The following is a 20,440-nucleotide window of genomic DNA, read 5'->3' as shown; positions in this document are numbered from 1 at the left end:
CAGGAGACAGGAGAGACAATCCGACCGTTCCGATCTCCGCTTCGGTAACGGAACGCGGCGGCGCGCACTTGCACGGCGGCACAGTGGCACAGTGGTCCGGACCGTCGACGGTTCACCCGAAGTAGTCAAGTACAGGCCACTGCCGCGTTCGAGACCGCGCCCGCGATTCGCCGTTCGTCGCCGCGTCGCATCGCACTGATCGCGCACCGACCGCCCGGCCAATCGGAGCGCGCGACGCCGCTCGCCGCTGGGCCAGTGCGCATGCGCGCCACCGTGCGTAGCGTTCGAAACGCGCTGGTGACCGCGGCACCGTTCCCCTAGCGCGCGCAAGCGCGGAAATTTAAATCGCTTTTGATTTTTGAAAAAGCATTCTTTACGCTGCTCGTCGAAGAATATTTCTTATCGTCGGATTTATATTATTCTGGTGATTAAGATGATTTTGTCGCTCGACGTCAACTCGATAGCGTGACGTAATTGTCACATAACCGCGTATGTATATATAGAGTCTTTTGCGAAATATTTTTATAGAATTATTAAACATATGGAGGAACTCTAACTTTTGTCACTGGAACTCGCGCGATAAAATCATCTTAAACACTAAAAGTTGGAGGGTTAAGAGAATGAAACGTATATATGTCTTGCTTAATTATTTTGTTTTGATCGAAGGCAAATTCAAATGCATTCAAACCCAATGGAATTCTTGCTGCGTTCTACATAAGTTATTCCGTGTCATTTTGTTTTTACATTGCAGTTTGTTTTCACGATCATTTTCATGATCTTTCTTTTCTTTCTAGTTTGCAATTCAAAACGTGAGAAATGTATCTATTTTATTTTAAGTACAAAAATGTCAGAAAATGTAGGAACAAACGAACCGTAAACACTATCCTACTTGCAATTATTAATTAAGCAAATTAAAAAGAAATACAAATTTTCTCTTCTATCGATGCTTTATGATCAGTCTAAAAAATGAGAATCTGTTTTTTATATATAACATCTATTTTGCCTTCGATGTTTCCCGCAAGACTACCGACATGCATTTAATATGGCTGCGATTGAAATAATATTGCTTTATCCATTTTCCTCTGAATCGAAGCGAATGTAACGCAGAATTAAAATAATGAAAATAATAATCGTATCGCAGCGCAAAAGCAAAATCTATATCAAACTTGTTTTTTATATCTTCTCTATGTAAACTGTGTTCCAAAATTGACTGCCAATGTTGAGAATCTATAGCGCACGTAATGTAAAGTAAAAGCTTATCCAGACAAATTTGCATTAGCTGCATAATCATATACACAAAGAAAATTATCCAATCGCACTTTGCATTCGTTTTTATTATAAAAATGCGATTGGATAATTTTCTTTATGCATATGATTATATGCATTAGTTATGCAAGTTTGTCTGGATAGGCCCTAACATAATTATGTAGCAGTGAATTTTGAAACACAGTTTATATCTAAAGATTCACGCGCCGAATGCAGATATGCCCAGTAAGCAAATTATTTACGTAATACGCCAGTGGATTAGCAGCATTCAATTGGTAATTGCTAACAAATAATTATTGATGTTAATTGGCGTATCCGCATTAAATTTATATCTTGCTGGCCGAGAGCTTGCTGGTACAACATGACAGCAGACTAACGGCAGAAAGAATTAAATTTGCATTTAGTAAATTTTAATCTATTTCTGATAATAATCTACGTCTGTGTAACAAATACGTTATCTTCTTTTTCTTTTTCTTTTTCTTCTTTTCGTAATACAGAGTGAGATCTATGTGTCCAACTTATTGGTATCAGCTAGTATTAAAAGAAGCAGATATAATAAATTCCCTTTTCTGCTTCTGTATTTCTGCTGCATTCTGCAACAGCAATTACAGAACAATTCTTCTTATACGACAATAATTAAATATATCAAATCCTATAAAATATAGGATTAAAATAAAATTTGTAGCCTGTTTTATTGACAAAATTTATAATAGATTTTATCACGTGTACCTTGTTATGTAATAGGAAATTGCTAAATCTAGAATTTTATTTTTATCTGAAATTTTTACATGATTTAATGAGGAAATTGTCAACAGTATATAAAAAAGTTTTAAGTCTGGAACGTGGTACGTCAATATAATATTACACTTATTTGGCATTATTAACATGATACATTGTAAAAATTTAGTTTTTAGTTTATTCTGAATCTTTCAAATTCGAATTTGCAATATAATATATTATATATAATATCAAACTAGGTCTTGTATCAAATATTTGTTCTCCAATAAAACTTGTAATAAACACTGTACAGAATATCGATGGATTTGGCCGAGATATGCACGAACATGCATACGCCAATATATATATATTGCATATTCTTTACTTCAAATTACTTGAATCATAATATTTTTTTATTAATTTGAGTTTAATTTTATGCGCTAGATATACATCTTAAAATTCTTTATGCTCCTTTTCAAATTACTTGAATCATAATATTTTTTATTAGTTTGAGTTTAATTTTATGCGCGAGATATACATCTTAAAATTCTTTATGCTCCTTTTTGAAAGCAGATTGTCACAAATTTTATAAAAAATTCTTATCTTATTTTGTATTATATTTGTTAATTTATTTCAATTTCCGAAAAATAATTAAAATACATGATGATTGCACTTGTTTCTTTATGTAACACACGTTATCTTCTACCTTGCTCGCAAGATGCTATACGTGTTGTTAAATTCAAAATGGGAATACATTCATATTTATATTCCCGTGCTTCATAATATTGATTCCACGAATACACGTCTATTTACATTTACCGTATATTCGTACTCGCTTATTCTCATACGCGCGAGGCATGAAGAAGGTCACCCGAATATCATACGAACTGTTTCCGAAAATTTCTTAATGTTCGCGCGGCCTTTGCCGTGAACGGATTCGGTATACGGCGGCGGTATCCGTTATCAAAATCACAAAACCATGAAACACCTCTTACTATTCGTGAGTACTGTTATTATTTCCGGTGTAAATGCAAACGAATCGCCGTTAAAACACAATTACGTTTCTTCGATTCTAATATCTGTGATATTACAGCTGGCGAGTTATGTCTCTCTACTGTTACTTTCCGTGTACGCAACAGATCTGAACGAATATCTGAACGAAAAACTACGGCAGTCCAAGATAGAATTCATCAAGATTCACATCCAAGAGACTTCGCCGGGTAAGTCTATATTATTATTTTAACGACAAATATTACATATATCTTTTTTTCTTTCGAAAGAATATCTCCAAACTGATCGTGTTAAGAGTTCGATAGTTTCCAATTTTTTTTGCCAATTAAATATTATATAATAAATATAATAATAATATATTTAGATCTCGGATAGAAATATATATTTTTTTATCGAGAGATAAGGTAGCAAACATTTTGTTTACAGTGCAAGAAAAATCGTACAGAGTACACTGGGACAGATCATGGCGGGTACCTATAACGAGCGATCATCAGCCGTTCACAATCGATATGTTCGATGGGGTATTCGTCCTCGACGGCAATCGCATGATGTTACCCTCTCTCAACGTAACATCCTGGAATGAGACTTATGACACGTTACGCGAAATTTATCGGATCAAAGACGAGTCCGTCGTTAAGTTTGTCAGGGTACACAAATCACCTCTCTAATGACATCAATAATCTCGATCTTCGAAAGTCTCTCATAGAAAATATTGCTCTGATAATATAAAACTCTATTTTTTATATTATATTATAAAATATAATATAAAATGTATCATAAAATTTAATATTATGAAATTATGTATTATAAAATATATTATATATTGCAATATAAATATTTTTATATATAGCATTTTTTGATATGTATATAATAATTAATTTTACTTACAAATCATTGTAAACGAATTACGCCGATTATGATATATCGCAGAGCACCGTATGGGAGGACACCAACTACCTGCTAGTGTGTTACGATCACGGTCTGTGCAGACTTTACACGGCAAAATCGAATCACCCGTTGCGGTTTCGCCACACCATAGGATACATAGGATACAAAGGAATCCCCGTAGACGCTAAATTTTTCGCACAAGCCTCTCAACTCTATCTGATCATCGCTAACAACGCCGACAAATTTCCCATACCGTCCGTGTGAGTTTCATCAGCTTATCTTTGAGATAGACAGATTAATAATAAATTTAAATAAACTTCCTGAAATATACGGTAAAAGCAAATGCATCGATAAATATTCCTTTTTTTATTTTAATTTTTACCTTTCTCACAGTCCCATTAAATTGCAGGATCTACCGATGGTCCGGCACGTACATGGATATCGTCCGCGAAGTGACGACGACTGGCGCGATATCGGTCACCGCGTTCATGCACCAGCAATCGGCGATCATCGTGTTCGCCCAGAGCTACACCGCAAACCCGTGGATCGGTTCCGACGTGTACGAGTTCAAGGATAACAATATCGAGAGAATACAGTTCCTGTCTACCGCACGTCCCACGTCGGTGCATCACTATGTCCACGGAGACTTCAACTTCATCCTGATGATAAATGACTTAGGACCGAGCGACGTGCTCTGCTGGGATGGTTGGTGCATTCGATAAAGTCGCTCTCCTTATTTTATTTTTTCTTTTTTTCTCTCTCTTTTGAGTAGTTCATTTCCTGAAATGTACTGTTTTCAGGGGGAGAATTGCTGGATTGGTTCAGCCTTCCCGACATCAAACCGTATAGCCTGATAAGAATTTTTCACATGGACGGCGATACTTTCGTAGTTGTGGCGCACGATGTGAGCACAAAATCGCTCCATATTAAAGTAAACTGAACAATTGAAGTGTGATATGGTAATAATGCGACAAATGATTTTTACAGAATGTCGTCCAGCTGTACAAATTTCATAGTACGTCCGAGTGGAAGAGCGAGAATATTAAACGTTTTAAGGATAATCAGAAGATAGTCGATATGACGGTCTCGTTGAACGAACATATGATGAATGTAACATTGATCCTTGTGGATGAAAAGAACATATATTGGGTGGAACAATGGGAGGCTGAGATGACTTCGGTATCAATAGGTAAATAATTATTATTGATTACTTTTTCATTCATCATGAAGGAGCGACTATTTTAAAAAGAATCGTACATATATTATTATCTCGTTATTGTATTACTTTTTTTTATTATAAGAATATTAATAATCTTTATTAATAAGAATGATGAATTTTCTGTGGAACATGTAGAACTATATATACGTATATATATATTGTCTACGAAACATTTTCAAATTTCTCTTATTAATTCTTTTGCATTTATATATATAATGTCAAGTTAGATGTTTTATAAGTATTTTTTTTTCATATCAATGAAATCGTATCAAGCCTGATGAATTTCAAAAAATTCAAAATAAAACTTCTATTTTAGATAGCAACGTGGAAGATACCGATGCAACAAGAAAATGCTTATCGGATCTGATTGAAACACTACAAGCGAGAATGCCGGCCGTAAAAGAAGCTGAAGCGTCCTGGAAGTTTCTCTTACCAGCTGCGGAAAATTTGACAGTCTCAGAACCAGTGAATTTCGACAGTTTGACCTTGCGATCCGGCATGGTTGACACCATAGAGATTGCGACCGAAGAGGACATCCTGCCACCTCATCAGATTGCGAAAGCTCTGGACGAGCTCGAGCGCAGTGTCCACGACGCCGTTCAGGCAAAACAGTCAAAGACGCAGCAAGAGACGAGGGAGATTGCGGATATGTTGAAGGAAAAGATTGTAGCTAACGATCTACATTTGGAGGAATTGGAGATCGACCAAATGCACGTGAATTTCGTCAACGACGTGGACATGCAATCGGGAAAGACGATCCTCCCAGAGGGTGAACAACACTTCACGCATCCGTTACGCACGAAAAATCTCATTGTACACAATCTCGAAGTTGAGTCTCTCTGTGGAATAGCGCCCGAACGTAAGTTTGATAAAAACTGCACGTAGCTTCTGCAATGCGATACGGTATTAAAATTTTGTTTATCCGCATTCCATTTGTACAAACAAGTTTGTGCTCATTGTTAGTTCCAAATATATGAACTCATAACTGAGGTTTTATTATCGAAATTTTATAATCATCCCGGTTATCGCGGGAACTGTTTTTTCTCCCGACATGTTCGAATAAATGTCGAGTTCTATCGTATATCTTTTTATGCATATCGATTTGTACAAGTGATGCCTCTACAGATTGGCTGTTACGAAGTGACGAAGGGATCGCGTCTGCCATTGCAAACAGCTCCTTCGAGTATACAAACGACACCGTTATAGTGAGTTCCGATTTAACAGTACCGAAGTTGAAGATTAAAAGCCTGAACGGAATAATCATCGATCAGTTGATCGATGACTTGTTCATCATTAACCGCAACCAGAATATCAAAGGTTGAGTAATAAGTTTATTATTCTTAACTGTCTTTAACCGTGCAAAAATCGATGAAAAAACGATTGGTGACAGGTTTCAATTAAATCAATAGTTAGTTGCATTTTCATGGTACATATTTTATCACAGGTACAATTACGTATGAGAACTCGCTGCAAGTTACGAACCTTACGGCGCGGATGGTGAACGGTGTTCCCGCCGATAAACTCATGACAACAATGACAAATCAGAGCTTCGATGATCTCTATGTGGAAACGTTGCACATTGAAAATCTGTACGCGGAAACGATTAATGGGGTGCCAGTTGAAGAAGCCGCGCGAAAGTCACGCGAGAACGTTATTAAGGGTAATTCTTTAGTCAGTTTGACCTGTCAATTGTAACAGTTTACAACGATTATAATTTTAATAATTAATAATTATAAATGATATAACTAACAATATATTATTAATATAACAATATAATACAAGGGCAATTATTTAATTCACTAAAATAATCTAAGTATGCGTTAGAATAATTTTCAAATCAACTTTTCCTCAAAAATTTTTCTTTACCGCGATATCAATATAATATTATATTCCATATGTTCATGTATTTTAATTTCTTGAAGGCAAATTAAAACTGGCGAAACTTAACGTCATCGAGGAACTCGTGATCGACATGAACGACTCTATGATAAAAATACCCGACGAGCGGCTTCAGATCTATCAAAACGTCACGATTCTGGGTGATCTGCACATTCAGAATATCAAGGTCGAGAACGCAGCGGAACTCTTTGTGGAGGATGTCCCGGTAAACGTGAGCGACATGTTTGATCGACACTGGACAAAATCCACCGATCAGACGATCACGGAAAAGATCACCCTGGAGGCCGGCATCACCATCGACAAACTCGATACGAAATATCTCAACGGTTTTGCGGAAAGTGACTTTCTGTATACCACAATGGAGGAGATACCAAGCGATTTCAGTAATCTGCGCTTCGAGGACTTCCACGTCGAACAATTTTCCAACGAGAACGAGGGCAAAAGCAGTTTCTTCGAAGTTGAACCAAATTCAATAACGATCCGAGAGATGTTACACGTGCAAACTCTCCGAGCGAAAGATATCCTTACTCTGACTTTCAATGGCATCAGGGTGGACGACATCATGAACGAGAGGCCTGTGAATTTCTCATCGGGAACCGTGGAATTTCCAACTGTTCAAGCGCGTCGCGTGCTCGTCGACAATCTCGACGTTCGTCTTCTCAATCATCGCGAGGTCATCTTCGAGGACGGGCTTCACGTCGACGACGATCATCAACTGGCATTCCTGAAGGTGCCAGAGTTCCACGTACGTAACCTGGAAGTGGAGAGATTGAACGGGATCGAGATGAATCTGACGCAATTGAGGAATATGGCGAATTACGATCCGAATGAAATCGTCGTCGACGGTGACTTAACGGTGGAGAATCTGATAGTCGATCAAGTGGACGGGCGATCGGTCGACAGCTTCTTGGAAGATCTGTGGAATTCATGGAGTGACATCGAGATAAAATCGAAGAGGAAAATCGAGCACTTGGTCGTTCAGAATATAACGCTGAAATCTCTTCATGGACGGAACTTTAACGATTGGACCGCTAGTATTCTCTCGAAATCGAAGGAGCAAACGATAACAGGAAACTTTTCTGCTCACGTCGTCACCTCCGACAACGTCACAATTACGGATTTCATTAATAAACGAAACGCTTCACAGCTGATGTGGGTGGACGGGCCTCTGACAATCACGGAAAACGTAACGTTCACCGATCTATTCGTCAAGGGCGACGTGAATATACTAAAGATGAATGGACGCAATGTATGCGAGGTAGTAAAAGCAAAAAAATTATCTTAATACCTTGATCTAACTTGTCATATCGATTAATTTAACGAATGTTAATCGTGAATTAGGAATTCGTGGTTTTCTCCTGAATTATAATCTTGAAGTATATCTAAAGCGAGGATATAGAAAATCTAATTAAGTATAATTATTAGATAGAAATTATTTAAGATGTCTTTAAAACATTTTTTCGTTTATTTTTAAGTATCACAAAAATTATTTAAAATTATTTTAAAAATTGCTAAAATATCTTTAAAGCTACATTTATTATATATAAATGCTGTATTTAAAACTTATATATACATATATACATATATATATATATATATATATATATAGGTATATATATATATACTTTTAATCAAAAATTAATTAATACCTTCGATACACAACCACTAACTTTATCATACAATCTTATCATTCTTTTAGTCGATATTTTGCAAGAAAAATAATCTGTTTTTTTCGTTTTGTTTTGTAGTTATACGATAGCTTGTTGTACATTCCCGCAAGAAATATCGATCTATTGGAAGTGCACGGAAATATTTCCTGGGAGACGCCATCGACCAGTCCTCACTCCATCTCTTATCTGTTAAATAACGCCGTGACCAAAGATACGAATCAAGTTATTACGGGAAAAGCGATCTTTGCGAAGGACGTTCGCGCGTGGGCGGTCAGCGGTAATTACAAAGAAATCAAGGAAATTGAAGATGTAATATCGGACGCTGTGATCGACTATGGAGAACGCATCGAGATCAACGGAACGAAGTACTTCGAGGAAGACTTCATCGCGGACAGTTTGACGGTGAACGGCGATCTGGGTATTGCCAAGATCAACGACGTGAATATCCTCGAGTTCAATGATTCTGTCGTTAGGCAAAATCGCGAAGAAACGATTATGGGTCCGTTGACGTTCCTCGCGGACGTTACGGTGGAGAAGCTTTATGTGAACGACGCCGATCTCAACGCGTCTGTCAACGCGGCGATCCGTATTGACGAAGTTATCCCGGATATCCACTTCGAGGAACTTGAGGTGCTAGGCGATGTGAATCTGCAAAATTTGGACACGATAGACTTCGACAAGTTTGTAAAGAATCGTGTCACCCTCAGCGGAGATCACGACATCTCGTGCGACGTGAGATTTAATGGTATCGTTACAGTAACAGGTAAATGATTGGCAACAATTATCTGAATTAAATTTATTTAAAATAATTCGATGACATCGTCTTTTATTTGAATTTAAAAAATGTCGAAAAAAAACATGACAATCTTCACAGAACTTATTATTTCACGAGTTTGCGACAAAATTGTTTTCGTCCTTTTAAGAAAAAAAAAAATGAAAGTTTTGACTACAGTTTTATTTGTAGAATCATTTAGGAAAAATCTGACATTTTCTTATTCGCCGTGTTTTAGGCAATGCGAAAATAGGCAAAATTAATGGGATTGATCCATCTGATTTCGTCCTAAACGATGTTGACGAGGTGCAAATCATAAATGGCATAAAGACTTTCAAAGAAGATTTAATAGTCGATGGAGACGTTGTTGCCCCACGAATTAACAATATCGATATAATGAAAGAATATAACAACGGTGTACAAAACACTGACGAAGATGTCGATATCTTTGGTGATCTTGTTAGTACAATATTTAAAAAAAAATCATTAAAATTCTATGAGATAAAAGAAAAATCTGCAAAGATAAAAGATTTTAAATTACAGCATTAAATAATAAGCGTTAACTTTAATTCTTAAATGTCAAAATTGGCTTGAATATTTTATAAGTATTTGCCTCAAATTGCCATGGCTTGAATTGATTTTAATGCTGTAATTTAAAATCTTTTATCTTCGTGATGTTCAACAAAAATTTATATATGCATCGAAAAGAAACTATTCCTTAAAAAAATTTGTATTGCATTTGTAATTTATGCATGGCTCACATTTCTTTAATTATCTCTTCCACCAGATTTTCAAGGCGGACGTTCGGATCCAAAATTTAAGTACTTCCGGTTTGGTGAACAACGTGGATCTGAATTCTATCGACAACAATTCAGAAGAGCAGATAAATGAAACTCTTGAGAGCTTGGAGAAACATTGGCAAATAATCGAGCATAACATCGAACGTAGCTCGATGATATCCGAAACTCTGCGCAATGTCTTTCTCTATCTTGAGGAGGAAGAGGATCTGGAGGTACCCGGAACCAACGTCAGTAAGATCGACGTAGTGTATTTCAATGAGAGCACGATCAGATTGAACATGTACAGCGAGCAACCCGGAAGAGTTTGCTGGCTGATGTTAAACAACTGTTCGTGTACGCGTCAGTCTGTGGTTGAACTCGTTAATAAGGCCGGCGCAAACAGAACTGAAGAAATGCGAAAGTGGCAAGTGAATTGGAAGATCGTGAAGAATTTTCACGATCCGGACGAGATGTTCGACGTAAACCTCATAACGACTACTGTCTCAAGCAGCAAAGAATGCATCCAAATAGGAACCAAGCCAGAGCACACAGTGATTTCCGTGACGTGGTCCAAAAATCTTGAAATGCATCGCGAATACGTTTTTCGTAATATAACAGGATACTTGAAAGACGCCAAGATTTTTAAGCACGACGGTAAACGCGACACGCTAAAGAATTTGTCATTAAAATTAAAAAATGTTCGGATAATGCGTTAATGAGATTCCCAAAAATTATTGTAATGTTTAATTTGCAGGCAATGTATACGTAGTTCTGGCGATATATTACGATAAAGCACGCGCAACGCATCAGACAAATTCCTTGGTTTATAGAGTTCATTCGCTGAGAAACACAGCCAGTCCAGAATTAGTTCAAGAAATTCCTACGGATGGTGCTTGGGCCATCCAGATCTTCAAGATCGAGCATCACGAAATATTTCTCCTCATCGGCTGTTTCGGCGAATCCTCAAAATCTTCATTGTACAAATTCGATCCAATAACACAAAAGGTACAATAATTATCAATAATCATGATAGAACGATTTTACAACCCTTTATAAAACATGAAAGTATTTTAAAACTATAAATATATACAATATAAAAATCATATAAAATATAAATTTAATTAAAATACTTAAAACAAAAATTAATTTCATCTTTTCTTGTAAAATAAAAACTTTTCTATCTCTTCGAATGCAGTTCGAACAGCTGAGGACGTTCGCAAGCAGAAGCCGTTACGTAAAAAGTCTGTCGCAGGAAAAGGATTATTTCATTTTGCTAGATAATCCTGATACGAACGCCGTGAACATTTACAAATACGACCCCGAATCTCGAAATTTTTATAGTTATCAAAGCATTTTTCATATGCATCAGATTAACGGGATTGAGTACTTCTACACTGATGGTACGTATGATTATCGAAAATAATAAATTAATATAATTAGAAGACATATATTTACATCACGTTTCTGCAAAGCATCGCAATTTGCAATTTATGATTATTATTACGATTGAGATTTTTGCCATGATTTAATGATGTGATAACGTATATAAATTTTATTTTCTCCTGCAGATTTTGGCAATAGCGATGTGTTTGTGATTATTACGACGCAGAGTGGACAATTTTATATTTACGAATATATGTTTGCCGGGGTAAAAATCTATACTATCTTTCTCTGTCTTATTCAGAAACAAAAGGAATAAATTCTCTCTCCTTCAATCTCTTTCTCTCTCTATCTCTCTATTATCAGAAAATTTCTTACAAAATGCAATGATACGAAATAATTTTAAGATTAACTATCGTACGCGTAACCGCAATTATATTTTCAGAAATTCCAAATGAAAATGCAACACGTCGTAAACGGCTTACAAACGATGATGCCATTCTACTATGCAAACCGTCATTATATTCTGGCTGGCACAGATGGCAACAACATAATCTTCCGGATTGTAAAACAAGGACCACATTAATGTGATGAATATTTAAAGATCGGCATAAAGTCAATTTTTGTTGTACACCCCCACAGATAAACATTTATATCTGTTATACAGTATTTATTATAAATTAATATAAAAAGTCACACTATTTAATTGACTGATCTATAGACTATAACACGATAATGATTACTCTTACGATAATGTTTATTCTTACTTTTTTGTTATTGTTAAAAAATTATGTTATTGTTATTTTTAAATAATATATTAATTATTGCATTTAATTAATTAATCAATAATAATCAATGCATTTATTGAATTGTATGGTTTCTTGTTGATATATTCCACACAAATATATATATATATATATATGTTACTGAAAGCATTTGCAAATAAATTTTGTTCGATAAAATCTAACTATAATTGTTAGATAAAAAATTATAACCTTGAGACTTATTGATACATAATCTTATTAATATATATAGTTATACTTTCTTAATATTTTATATATAATAGTGTCAAATTATATCAATATTTTATTTATCTTACAGATAGAATTTAACACGAATTTAAACAAGCGCAGCAGATTTCATGCTTGAACACTATAAAGACGACCTCGAATTTCAAACCATTATTATACCTTTCCATATAATAATACATATAATTTTGTAATATATTAATGCGATACTACTGGTGTTTTCCTTTGAGATTGCACTCGCGCAGTGTTTCCATAAGAGCAATGTTATTATTTGAATTCGGAGGCAGTGCAGATTTTAACATTATTGCTCTTATCGAAATACTGCATGAATGCAGTCTCAATCAAGGGAAGACGCCGTACGAAAAACGGATGCAAATATATATAGTGATGCAATATACACATTGGAACATTTCCAGAAAATTTGTTGATATTTTTTCTATACGCTTCGATTGGGTTTTTGCACATACCTTCGACAAAACGACGTACCACTGTCACCGTAAAATTCAAGCAATTCTGTCCTGTCAGAGGGAACGCAATATCACTCTGGTCCTGTTCACATTACATCGAGAATTAAATTTGAGCTGTAAGAATAAATTAACCAATCATAGTTGAATTTGGGAGGCATAATCGGCTGGTCAATTTCTTAGGGTTCGAACGGCTTTAGAAACGCTGTTATTAAAATTAATAATATATATAGGTACCATATACGTTAAGAAATAAAAACAGCTCGAATAAACTTAAATTGTTGATCACATTTCGCTCGATTAGATAGCGATTATTTTTAAGTTTCACTTGGAGGAACATTCTAATTTAATTTTACTTTAAACGCGAATAGTAAGTACATAATATATATCATTTATATAATTACATAAATAATATATACAGTCAGAGAGAGAGAGAAAAGCGTTCTCTCTGCTTCTACAGTTTCTACACTACTAGATTTCTCTAGTATTGCGGCGCGCATGCGCAATAGGCGACTTCGCTGCAACCCTACACAACTTAAACAACACTGACCTCGGCGGAGATTGCCCGCACTGACGTTCACTCCGCGCTCGCGGCGCTCACGCTCGTGTACGTTCTGACAAGTGGGTGATGGCTGCCTGACGTTTCACTTTCGTTGGAATTTAGCGAATTGGTCCCGCGTGTGCGTGCCCGAGATCGCTGCGACGGGCGGTGGAACGGTGCCGGTGATGAGCGCGCGGCTGCTCGGCTGATCCCATTCAATCCCGAACGAGCGGCACGGTGGAAAAACGGCGGCATTTATGCCCGAGAGGTGAGGTAGAGCGGTCCCTCGTAATGAGCGGCACCGCCGGCTAGGGGTTAGGAAATCGTTCGCGAAATCGACCACCGCGGGGCCTTCTGCGGATCCCGTAAGTAAATTTTCTTGTTTTACAGGAACACGGCCGGCGACATGAGCAAGTCCGGGGAGGGCAATCTGAGGCATCTCCACTACCAGCAATCGATGTAAGTTCCACGAGAGAGAGAGAGAGAGAGAGAGATCTTCTAGAGCTTTGAAGTTTTTTTTAGAGCTTTTCGAGCCACGATCGTCCATCTCGAAATCCTGTCGCGTCTCTGGCAAGTGGCAAGAATGAAAGTATTGCGATTGTCACTTCGATAACGAACTTTCGACGAGATAAAATAGAATTGCAAAAGAGCGGCTTAAAAATTTGAATGTTTTTGATATTAGTTAAATCACAAAAAACATGATCAGTGTATGGATTGGATAACGATAACATAAATGATCTTTTTATTTCCGCGTCTGCTTGTATCAGTACAAGACAAGTAGCTTGCATTAAGCAACAATTGCTTGTTTATTTCCAAAAAATTTACGTTGAATAAACATTCTTTTATCTAGTTTAATAAATATTTTCAAATTTTTCAACCGTTCTTTTTTACTACCCTGTATGAGAGATTGAGGTATAATCACGTTGATTAGTACATTTCAATCAAATACCATACTCCTAAGATTAGATTCAGTTATTTCAGAAACAAGTTTCCCTACAAAAGTGCTTAACGTTTCTTTATGAATTTATTTTTTTATATTGTCTGCTTGATTTCTTTTTTTCTTCCATTGGAAAATGTAAATAAATATGATATGTAGGCTGTAATTTGAATACAAAGATCCTTACATAGCATTCTATTTCTACAGAGAGTTTAGTGGACGGGAGGATCAACATTCAGTTGAACTATGTAGTACAGACGTGACCATTACCCCTTCCCCTGGCGATCACGACCATGGTAGTTCTAAAGTAAAATTGAAAAACATCGTTGATTTCACATGGGATCATCATCTTTACAGCGGCCAGTTGCTGGCTGTTCATGTATCCGGAAAATATTTAGCCTATGGTTTAAAAGGTAATATTTGACAAGATTGAGGTTTGCTGTTTGCAATGTTTTTTTTTTTTGCAAATTGAAATATGCTTTATATATGATATGTTTCAACAAAGGAAGTTGATTTTTTTTTTAATCAAATAATATTTAGCTACAAAAGCAATTTTCATGCCGTTATACTTTTACTCAGATGAATTTTCCATCTTCTAGTTGGTACCGGTGGTGGGGTAGTTCGTGTTGTGTACAAGGAATTAGAACATAGATCTCTGCTGCGAGGAATGCGTGGTGTTATTCAAGATCTTGCATTCGCCCATGTTTCAAATGCAATTCTTGCGTGTATCGATTATACAGGATCACTTTTTATACACACAATTGAACCTACGCCGTCTGAATTATTATGTAGTTTAGTATTACAAGTAGACGCGGAAGATGTATCCCCGACTAGTCACCGAGTGATCTGGTGTCCGTACATCCCAGAGGACGATGCCTCTGACGGCGATGAAGTATCAAAATTATTAGTCCTAACTCGTGGCTCCAAGGTTGAATTATGGTCGGTTGCGACAATAGCATCAAGATTTAGATCAGTGGAGGTACATATATACTTTTACACAATTTTTATCATATATGTACATAATATATACATGATGAATATAATTTTCATCTTTTTCTTCTGTTAAATCAGGCAACGGATCCAAGTATTAAAGAAAGCGGTGGCATGATGGAAATTGATCAACACTCTGGGACTATTGTCGAAGCCGCACTTAGTCCAGACGGTACTGCATTGGCAACTGCTAGTACAGACGGAGAAGTGAAATTCTTTCAAGTCTTCCTTCATAGTAATTCTCACAATAATCAACCGCAACCACGTTGTTTACATCAATGGAGGCCTCATGGCGGACGACCCATTTCCTGCCTCTTTTTTCTTGATGATCATAAGAATTATCAGCCTGAGTGAGTATTTCGAGAATGTAAATTTATCGTATACATTTTTATTCGATAAATTGAATATAATTGAAGTAAAAATATTTATTTTTTTCAGTGTTCAATTCTGGAGATTTGCTGTGACGGGATGTGACAATAATTCAGAACTAAAAGTATGGTCGTGCGAAGTGTGGACTTGTTTACAAACAATCAAATTTGCTCCAAATCCTTCCACGGGCAAATTGCCGGTGCTAAAAGCAGGCTTAGACCTTAGTGCTGGATATCTATTTCTATCAGACATATATAATAAAATTTTATATATACTAAGTCTTACGAAGGATAAAGGTGAAGCGTTAGCATGCATAAGCACGGTATCAGAGTTTCTTCTGCCATATCCAATTCTAAGTTTCGGAATTGTCGATGCCGATCAACGTAAGATACGGTCGACTGGCGAATCGCTCGAAGATCTGTGCGAAGAGATTGAAGAGAACGATGAACAACTTGTCATTTACATGTATCTAGTCCAACCAAAGTCGTTACAAGAGTGTCACATTGCCTTTAAACCTGCCTCTCACGCAAGTGGCAACTACCTGATAAACACGCTCACTCACGTTTCGCTGGATTATTCCGAAGACATACCAGACATGGGAACCGCTACTCACAACGGCATGTCCGGGGAAAATTGCGAGAAAGAAAAACTGTCATTATCTACTACAATTGAAGCGACAATTAATCATAGTGGTGGTGGCTTAAACTTAATGACACCCGACGCATTCAGTTCACCCGCAAAAAAAGAGAACACCGAATTGGAATCTAATCCCGAAAGTCCGGATTTGAGGAAAGTCTTATCAAGCAGTCCACTCGCACAAGCGGTGCAAGCTTTAAATGCAAGTGGCAATGATCCGCCGCTCGGAAAGGAGGACGAGATAGAAGAGCAAGCGCCTGCCAGCTGCGGAAGCAGTCCGTCTAGAGAAGTGAGAGAGATCTTGTCTCTCTCTAAAGCGGACGAGGAAACTGATATCGACGGCAAGCCGGAGACGAAGACGAACGCCGATGAGGATTGGTCTAATATCCCAATGGTCTTGCTTAAGGACGTTAGTGTGCACGCGATGCAAGAGCCCCAAGAATTTCCCGAAGACGATGAGAACAACGTGCCAAGGCAGAAGACGAAGGATGAACCGAACGCGTCGTCCCTTCCCGCCGACGATCCTGGAACGTCATGGCGAACAAACAACGATATTGAACTGAACAACAAACTGAAATCTATCTTAGAGATAATTCAGGATCAGTGTCAAGAGCTGAAGGAATTACGCGCGGAGGTTACTAGATTGCGGCAAGAATCGCCAGTGTCCGCGAGAATAGAGTCCGCGATGGCGAGAATGTCCCAGCAGCAAAATGCCAACTTGGAACAAACTCTGTACGATCAAATGACACGTCAGCATGAATTTCTAAACACATTTGAAACAACGATCAAAGATAAGATTGAAAGTACTTTACCGCGTATAGTTGAAGATACGATAAAGCCTTTGAAACACCAAATGAGATTGGACGCAAATCAAATGGACGAGCTCTTCCAAAAGAACGTAACTGAATTGATAAACAGTTCACACGTAAAAGACACCTTATCTCTGACAGCTGCGAACGCAGCTAAACCAGCCCTGGATGTTGCCTTTAAGGAAGCCTTCACAACTGTCCTCTTACCTAATATGGAAAAGGTTTGCCAAATCATGTTTAAGCAAATCCAGGACGTCTTTGCCAAAGGTACTCGCGAATGTAAGTAGCTTATTCCGTCAACGTCAGCAGAGAATTAAATATTTCTTCAATGTGCTATATAATACTTTCTTTTATAGATCTACAACACATCGATTCAATAATCGATAAACAGTATCAGCATCATAATGAGCAGCTAAGCGAAATATTATCAACCGTGATACGTGAGGAGATGCAGACTGAATTGAATAGAGTTTTAACGACGATGCAAGATAATACCTTAAGAGCAGTTCGCGATTCCATACGAGAGAATCTAAATCAGCAGCTTACAGAAATTTCTAGCGCACGGTAAGAAATATAGTGTAAATCTTACAACATTGCCATACAGATACTGTTATGCAGATAAATAATCATATCATTAAAACACACTTTTTTTTCTCGAAACCTATAGATCAAGAGCCACAACCCCTGCTATACCTGTAACCGCTGTAGCTGATGCTCAATCACGTGTCATGTCCCTACTTCAAAGAGGTCAACTAAACGCCGCTTTTCAACAGGCTCTGAGTGCAAGTGATTTAGGATTGGTAGTACTAGTGTGTGAAAAGACAGAACCTTCAAGAGTATTTTCGTGTACGGGACAAGGTTCAAGATGCGTCTTACAGCAACCCGTGATTCTTTCTCTTGTACAACAGTTGTCCGCTGATTTAGGACATCGCACAGAATTGAAGCACAGGTATTTATTAATAATTATTTTTTAATTTATGTACATATTATTTATGTAATAAATTATATATCATATATAATTTATTTATATATATATAAATGTATATATACACATCATATAAAAACAGACATTTGTACCTTTTGCAGATATCACAAGATATTTTAAATAAAAATTATCTCTTTTTTTTAGGTGGCTAGAAGAAGCAATCTTGAATTTAGATCCAACCGATCCTGTAACACGAGAACATATGGGCACGGTGCTAATGACTCTACAAAATCAATTAGCTACATTTGTAGCAAGTAATCCGAATCATCGATCGACGCGCCGCATGAAAATGCTCGCTATGGCTACGCGCGCACTATTAAATCAGCATCCTTGACCACCACGTTTGTGAGATTATTCAAATATATGATGTAAGATTTTTTATTTTTTGTTTAAAGGTTACTTTTGTCTAAAAGCAATATTAACAAAAGTCATGTTTAAGACTGGCAGTAATTTTCGTCTAGAATATAAAGCAAATATAGATATGTGTGAGGCACTCACACTACTTTAACATTCAGATTCGATTTAATTTTATTTAAGAGATAACACACGTGTTTAATATGCCATGAATCTTTATTCATTTTCTTATGCGCTTAAATGCTTTCATGAAATTTTTAAAATAGTTTTTACATAAACTGTATCTAAATAATAAAATTGAAAAAATGAATTAAAATAAGAAAAAAAACATTCTTAAGTTCAGCACAATGTTGATGATCTGAAGATAGATTAGTATTAGAAAATGGTCAGTGCTAATGCTGAAAGAAAATAATTTATAATTTTTCTGTTTCATACTGCTAAGTTCTGCATGAATAGTGTTACATCCTACATGTGTGATGACTAAAATTAATTTTCACTTGTAAGTTAATAGTAAATTTCTTTAAATTTTGTAACCTAATATAGACAGTGCATGGATTTCATGACATATTATATTTAATCACTTGTATGAAAGAATGCGTCTGTAAAAATTTTTATTAAAAACCTTTAACTTTGAAAGCTCTTGGCTTAATAATTGTTTAAAAATATAATTTTTTGACCGAAAAAGATTCTATTTTTGTGACTAGCGGTTTGTGAACTAGGAAAAGTCTATATTGGAATAAATAATAATATACTACATACTTGTAATTCAACTGAATGAGAGATAAAGTTGAAATTGTTTTACTTATATGATTGAGTTCAAATATTTGTACCTAATAGAAAGATTATGTTATTTAAATATATAGTGGTAGATCAGTTTATAAGATGAAGCTTATAAACTGTGAGGCCTTGATATGCCAAAGAGCCATCATATCAAGAGTGCATTTTGATTTAGAGCTTCATCTTTAATTAAAATATTTTTATATTAAATTTCTTATTTTCTCAATAAAGAATTAGATTTTTTTAAATATCATTAACGCTTAATTTTATAAATATATAAAATTATATAATATATATGTGTATATATATACGTATATATATATGTAATTTTTAAAAAATTCTTACTTAAATCAACTTTATATTAACAAATAATGATTTACTATTTATTTATTAAATTTAACTAAATGCATAAATATTTGTTATATTTACGAATTAAATTTTTTTTTCTTAACTCTATTCGAAAAAAATTAATCTTCTGAAATTACAGATCTGCCACTATTCAATTATGATTACCTAATAAATGTATACTTATGATAATGTAGTATTAAATATTATCTGAAAGTTCTTAAACAACGGCTGTAAATAACACTGTGCCACCTACATCGAAAAGATTATTTTCCAACATTTTTATACTTTCTATATATGGAAGTTCCTAATTCCAGATTCCATGTGTTCAACTATATGTTAAGGTATCTTAGGAAAATAACATTGTACAATGTTATTTAATATCGTATTGAAGGATGTAATATACATTTTTTTCTGAAGTGAACACTTTCTGTTACTTTTTCTTATTCACTATCTTTTTATATTTAAATGATATTAAACGTAATTTATAAGATAGCACGCGTCGCTATTTTTTTTTGTTAATGAGATCGAATAAATTACTTCTATTAAATAAGAATCACTTTGGTCATTTTATAAAAAAAGCTTTATTAATATGTAACTGTAG

At 35.8% G+C, this 20,440-nt stretch overlaps 2 protein-coding genes across 2 annotated transcripts; both read left to right on the top strand.

Annotated features, from left to right (window-relative positions):
• The first annotated feature begins 1,985 nt into the window (after positions 1-1,985).
• On the top strand, positions 1,986-12,475 carry LOC105457910. The gene is made up of 18 exons (XM_011702852.1): positions 1,986-2,983; positions 3,077-3,203; positions 3,421-3,641; positions 3,925-4,142; positions 4,292-4,587; positions 4,683-4,786; positions 4,870-5,071; positions 5,418-5,960; positions 6,227-6,418; positions 6,546-6,761; positions 7,024-8,258; positions 8,749-9,433; positions 9,681-9,901; positions 10,230-10,875; positions 10,976-11,226; positions 11,417-11,621; positions 11,790-11,869; positions 12,047-12,475. The coding sequence occupies exons 1-18, from the start codon at positions 2,963-2,965 to the stop codon at positions 12,185-12,187; spliced, it is 5,604 nt and encodes a 1,867-aa protein (XP_011701154.1). The 5' UTR covers positions 1,986-2,962; the 3' UTR covers positions 12,188-12,475.
• Positions 12,476-13,688: 1,213 nt separating this feature from the next.
• Positions 13,689-19,517, top strand: LOC105457908 (enhancer of mRNA-decapping protein 4). The gene is made up of 9 exons (XM_011702850.1): positions 13,689-13,902; positions 14,025-14,093; positions 14,779-14,984; positions 15,171-15,550; positions 15,643-15,911; positions 16,000-17,654; positions 17,732-17,939; positions 18,043-18,324; positions 18,505-19,517. Exons 1-9 carry the CDS (start codon positions 13,892-13,894, stop codon positions 18,692-18,694), a joined length of 3,270 nt encoding a protein of 1,089 aa, XP_011701152.1. The 5' UTR covers positions 13,689-13,891; the 3' UTR covers positions 18,695-19,517.
• Positions 19,518-20,440: the final 923 nt, after the last annotated feature.

The sequence above is a fragment of the Wasmannia auropunctata genome, unplaced genomic scaffold, assembly GCF_000956235.1.
Source record: "Wasmannia auropunctata unplaced genomic scaffold, wasmannia.A_1.0 LD334880.1, whole genome shotgun sequence".
NCBI classification, from domain to species: domain Eukaryota; kingdom Metazoa; phylum Arthropoda; class Insecta; order Hymenoptera; family Formicidae; genus Wasmannia; species Wasmannia auropunctata.
Note: the sequence above shows the minus strand (reverse complement) of the source record. Positions and strands in the feature narration are given on the sequence as shown.

Coding starts and splice junctions, on each gene's coding strand:
- LOC105457910 (XM_011702852.1), top strand. CDS start 2,963: ATGAAACACCTCTTACTATTC. Junction 2,984..3,076: donor TGAAACACCTCTTACTATTC/GTGAGTACTGTT, acceptor GTGATATTACAG/CTGGCGAGTTATGTCTCTCT. Junction 3,204..3,420: donor CATCCAAGAGACTTCGCCGG/GTAAGTCTATAT, acceptor TTTTGTTTACAG/TGCAAGAAAAATCGTACAGA.
- LOC105457908 (XM_011702850.1), top strand. Junction 14,985..15,170: donor TTTAGCCTATGGTTTAAAAG/GTAATATTTGAC, acceptor TCCATCTTCTAG/TTGGTACCGGTGGTGGGGTA. Junction 17,940..18,042: donor ACAGAAATTTCTAGCGCACG/GTAAGAAATATA, acceptor CGAAACCTATAG/ATCAAGAGCCACAACCCCTG.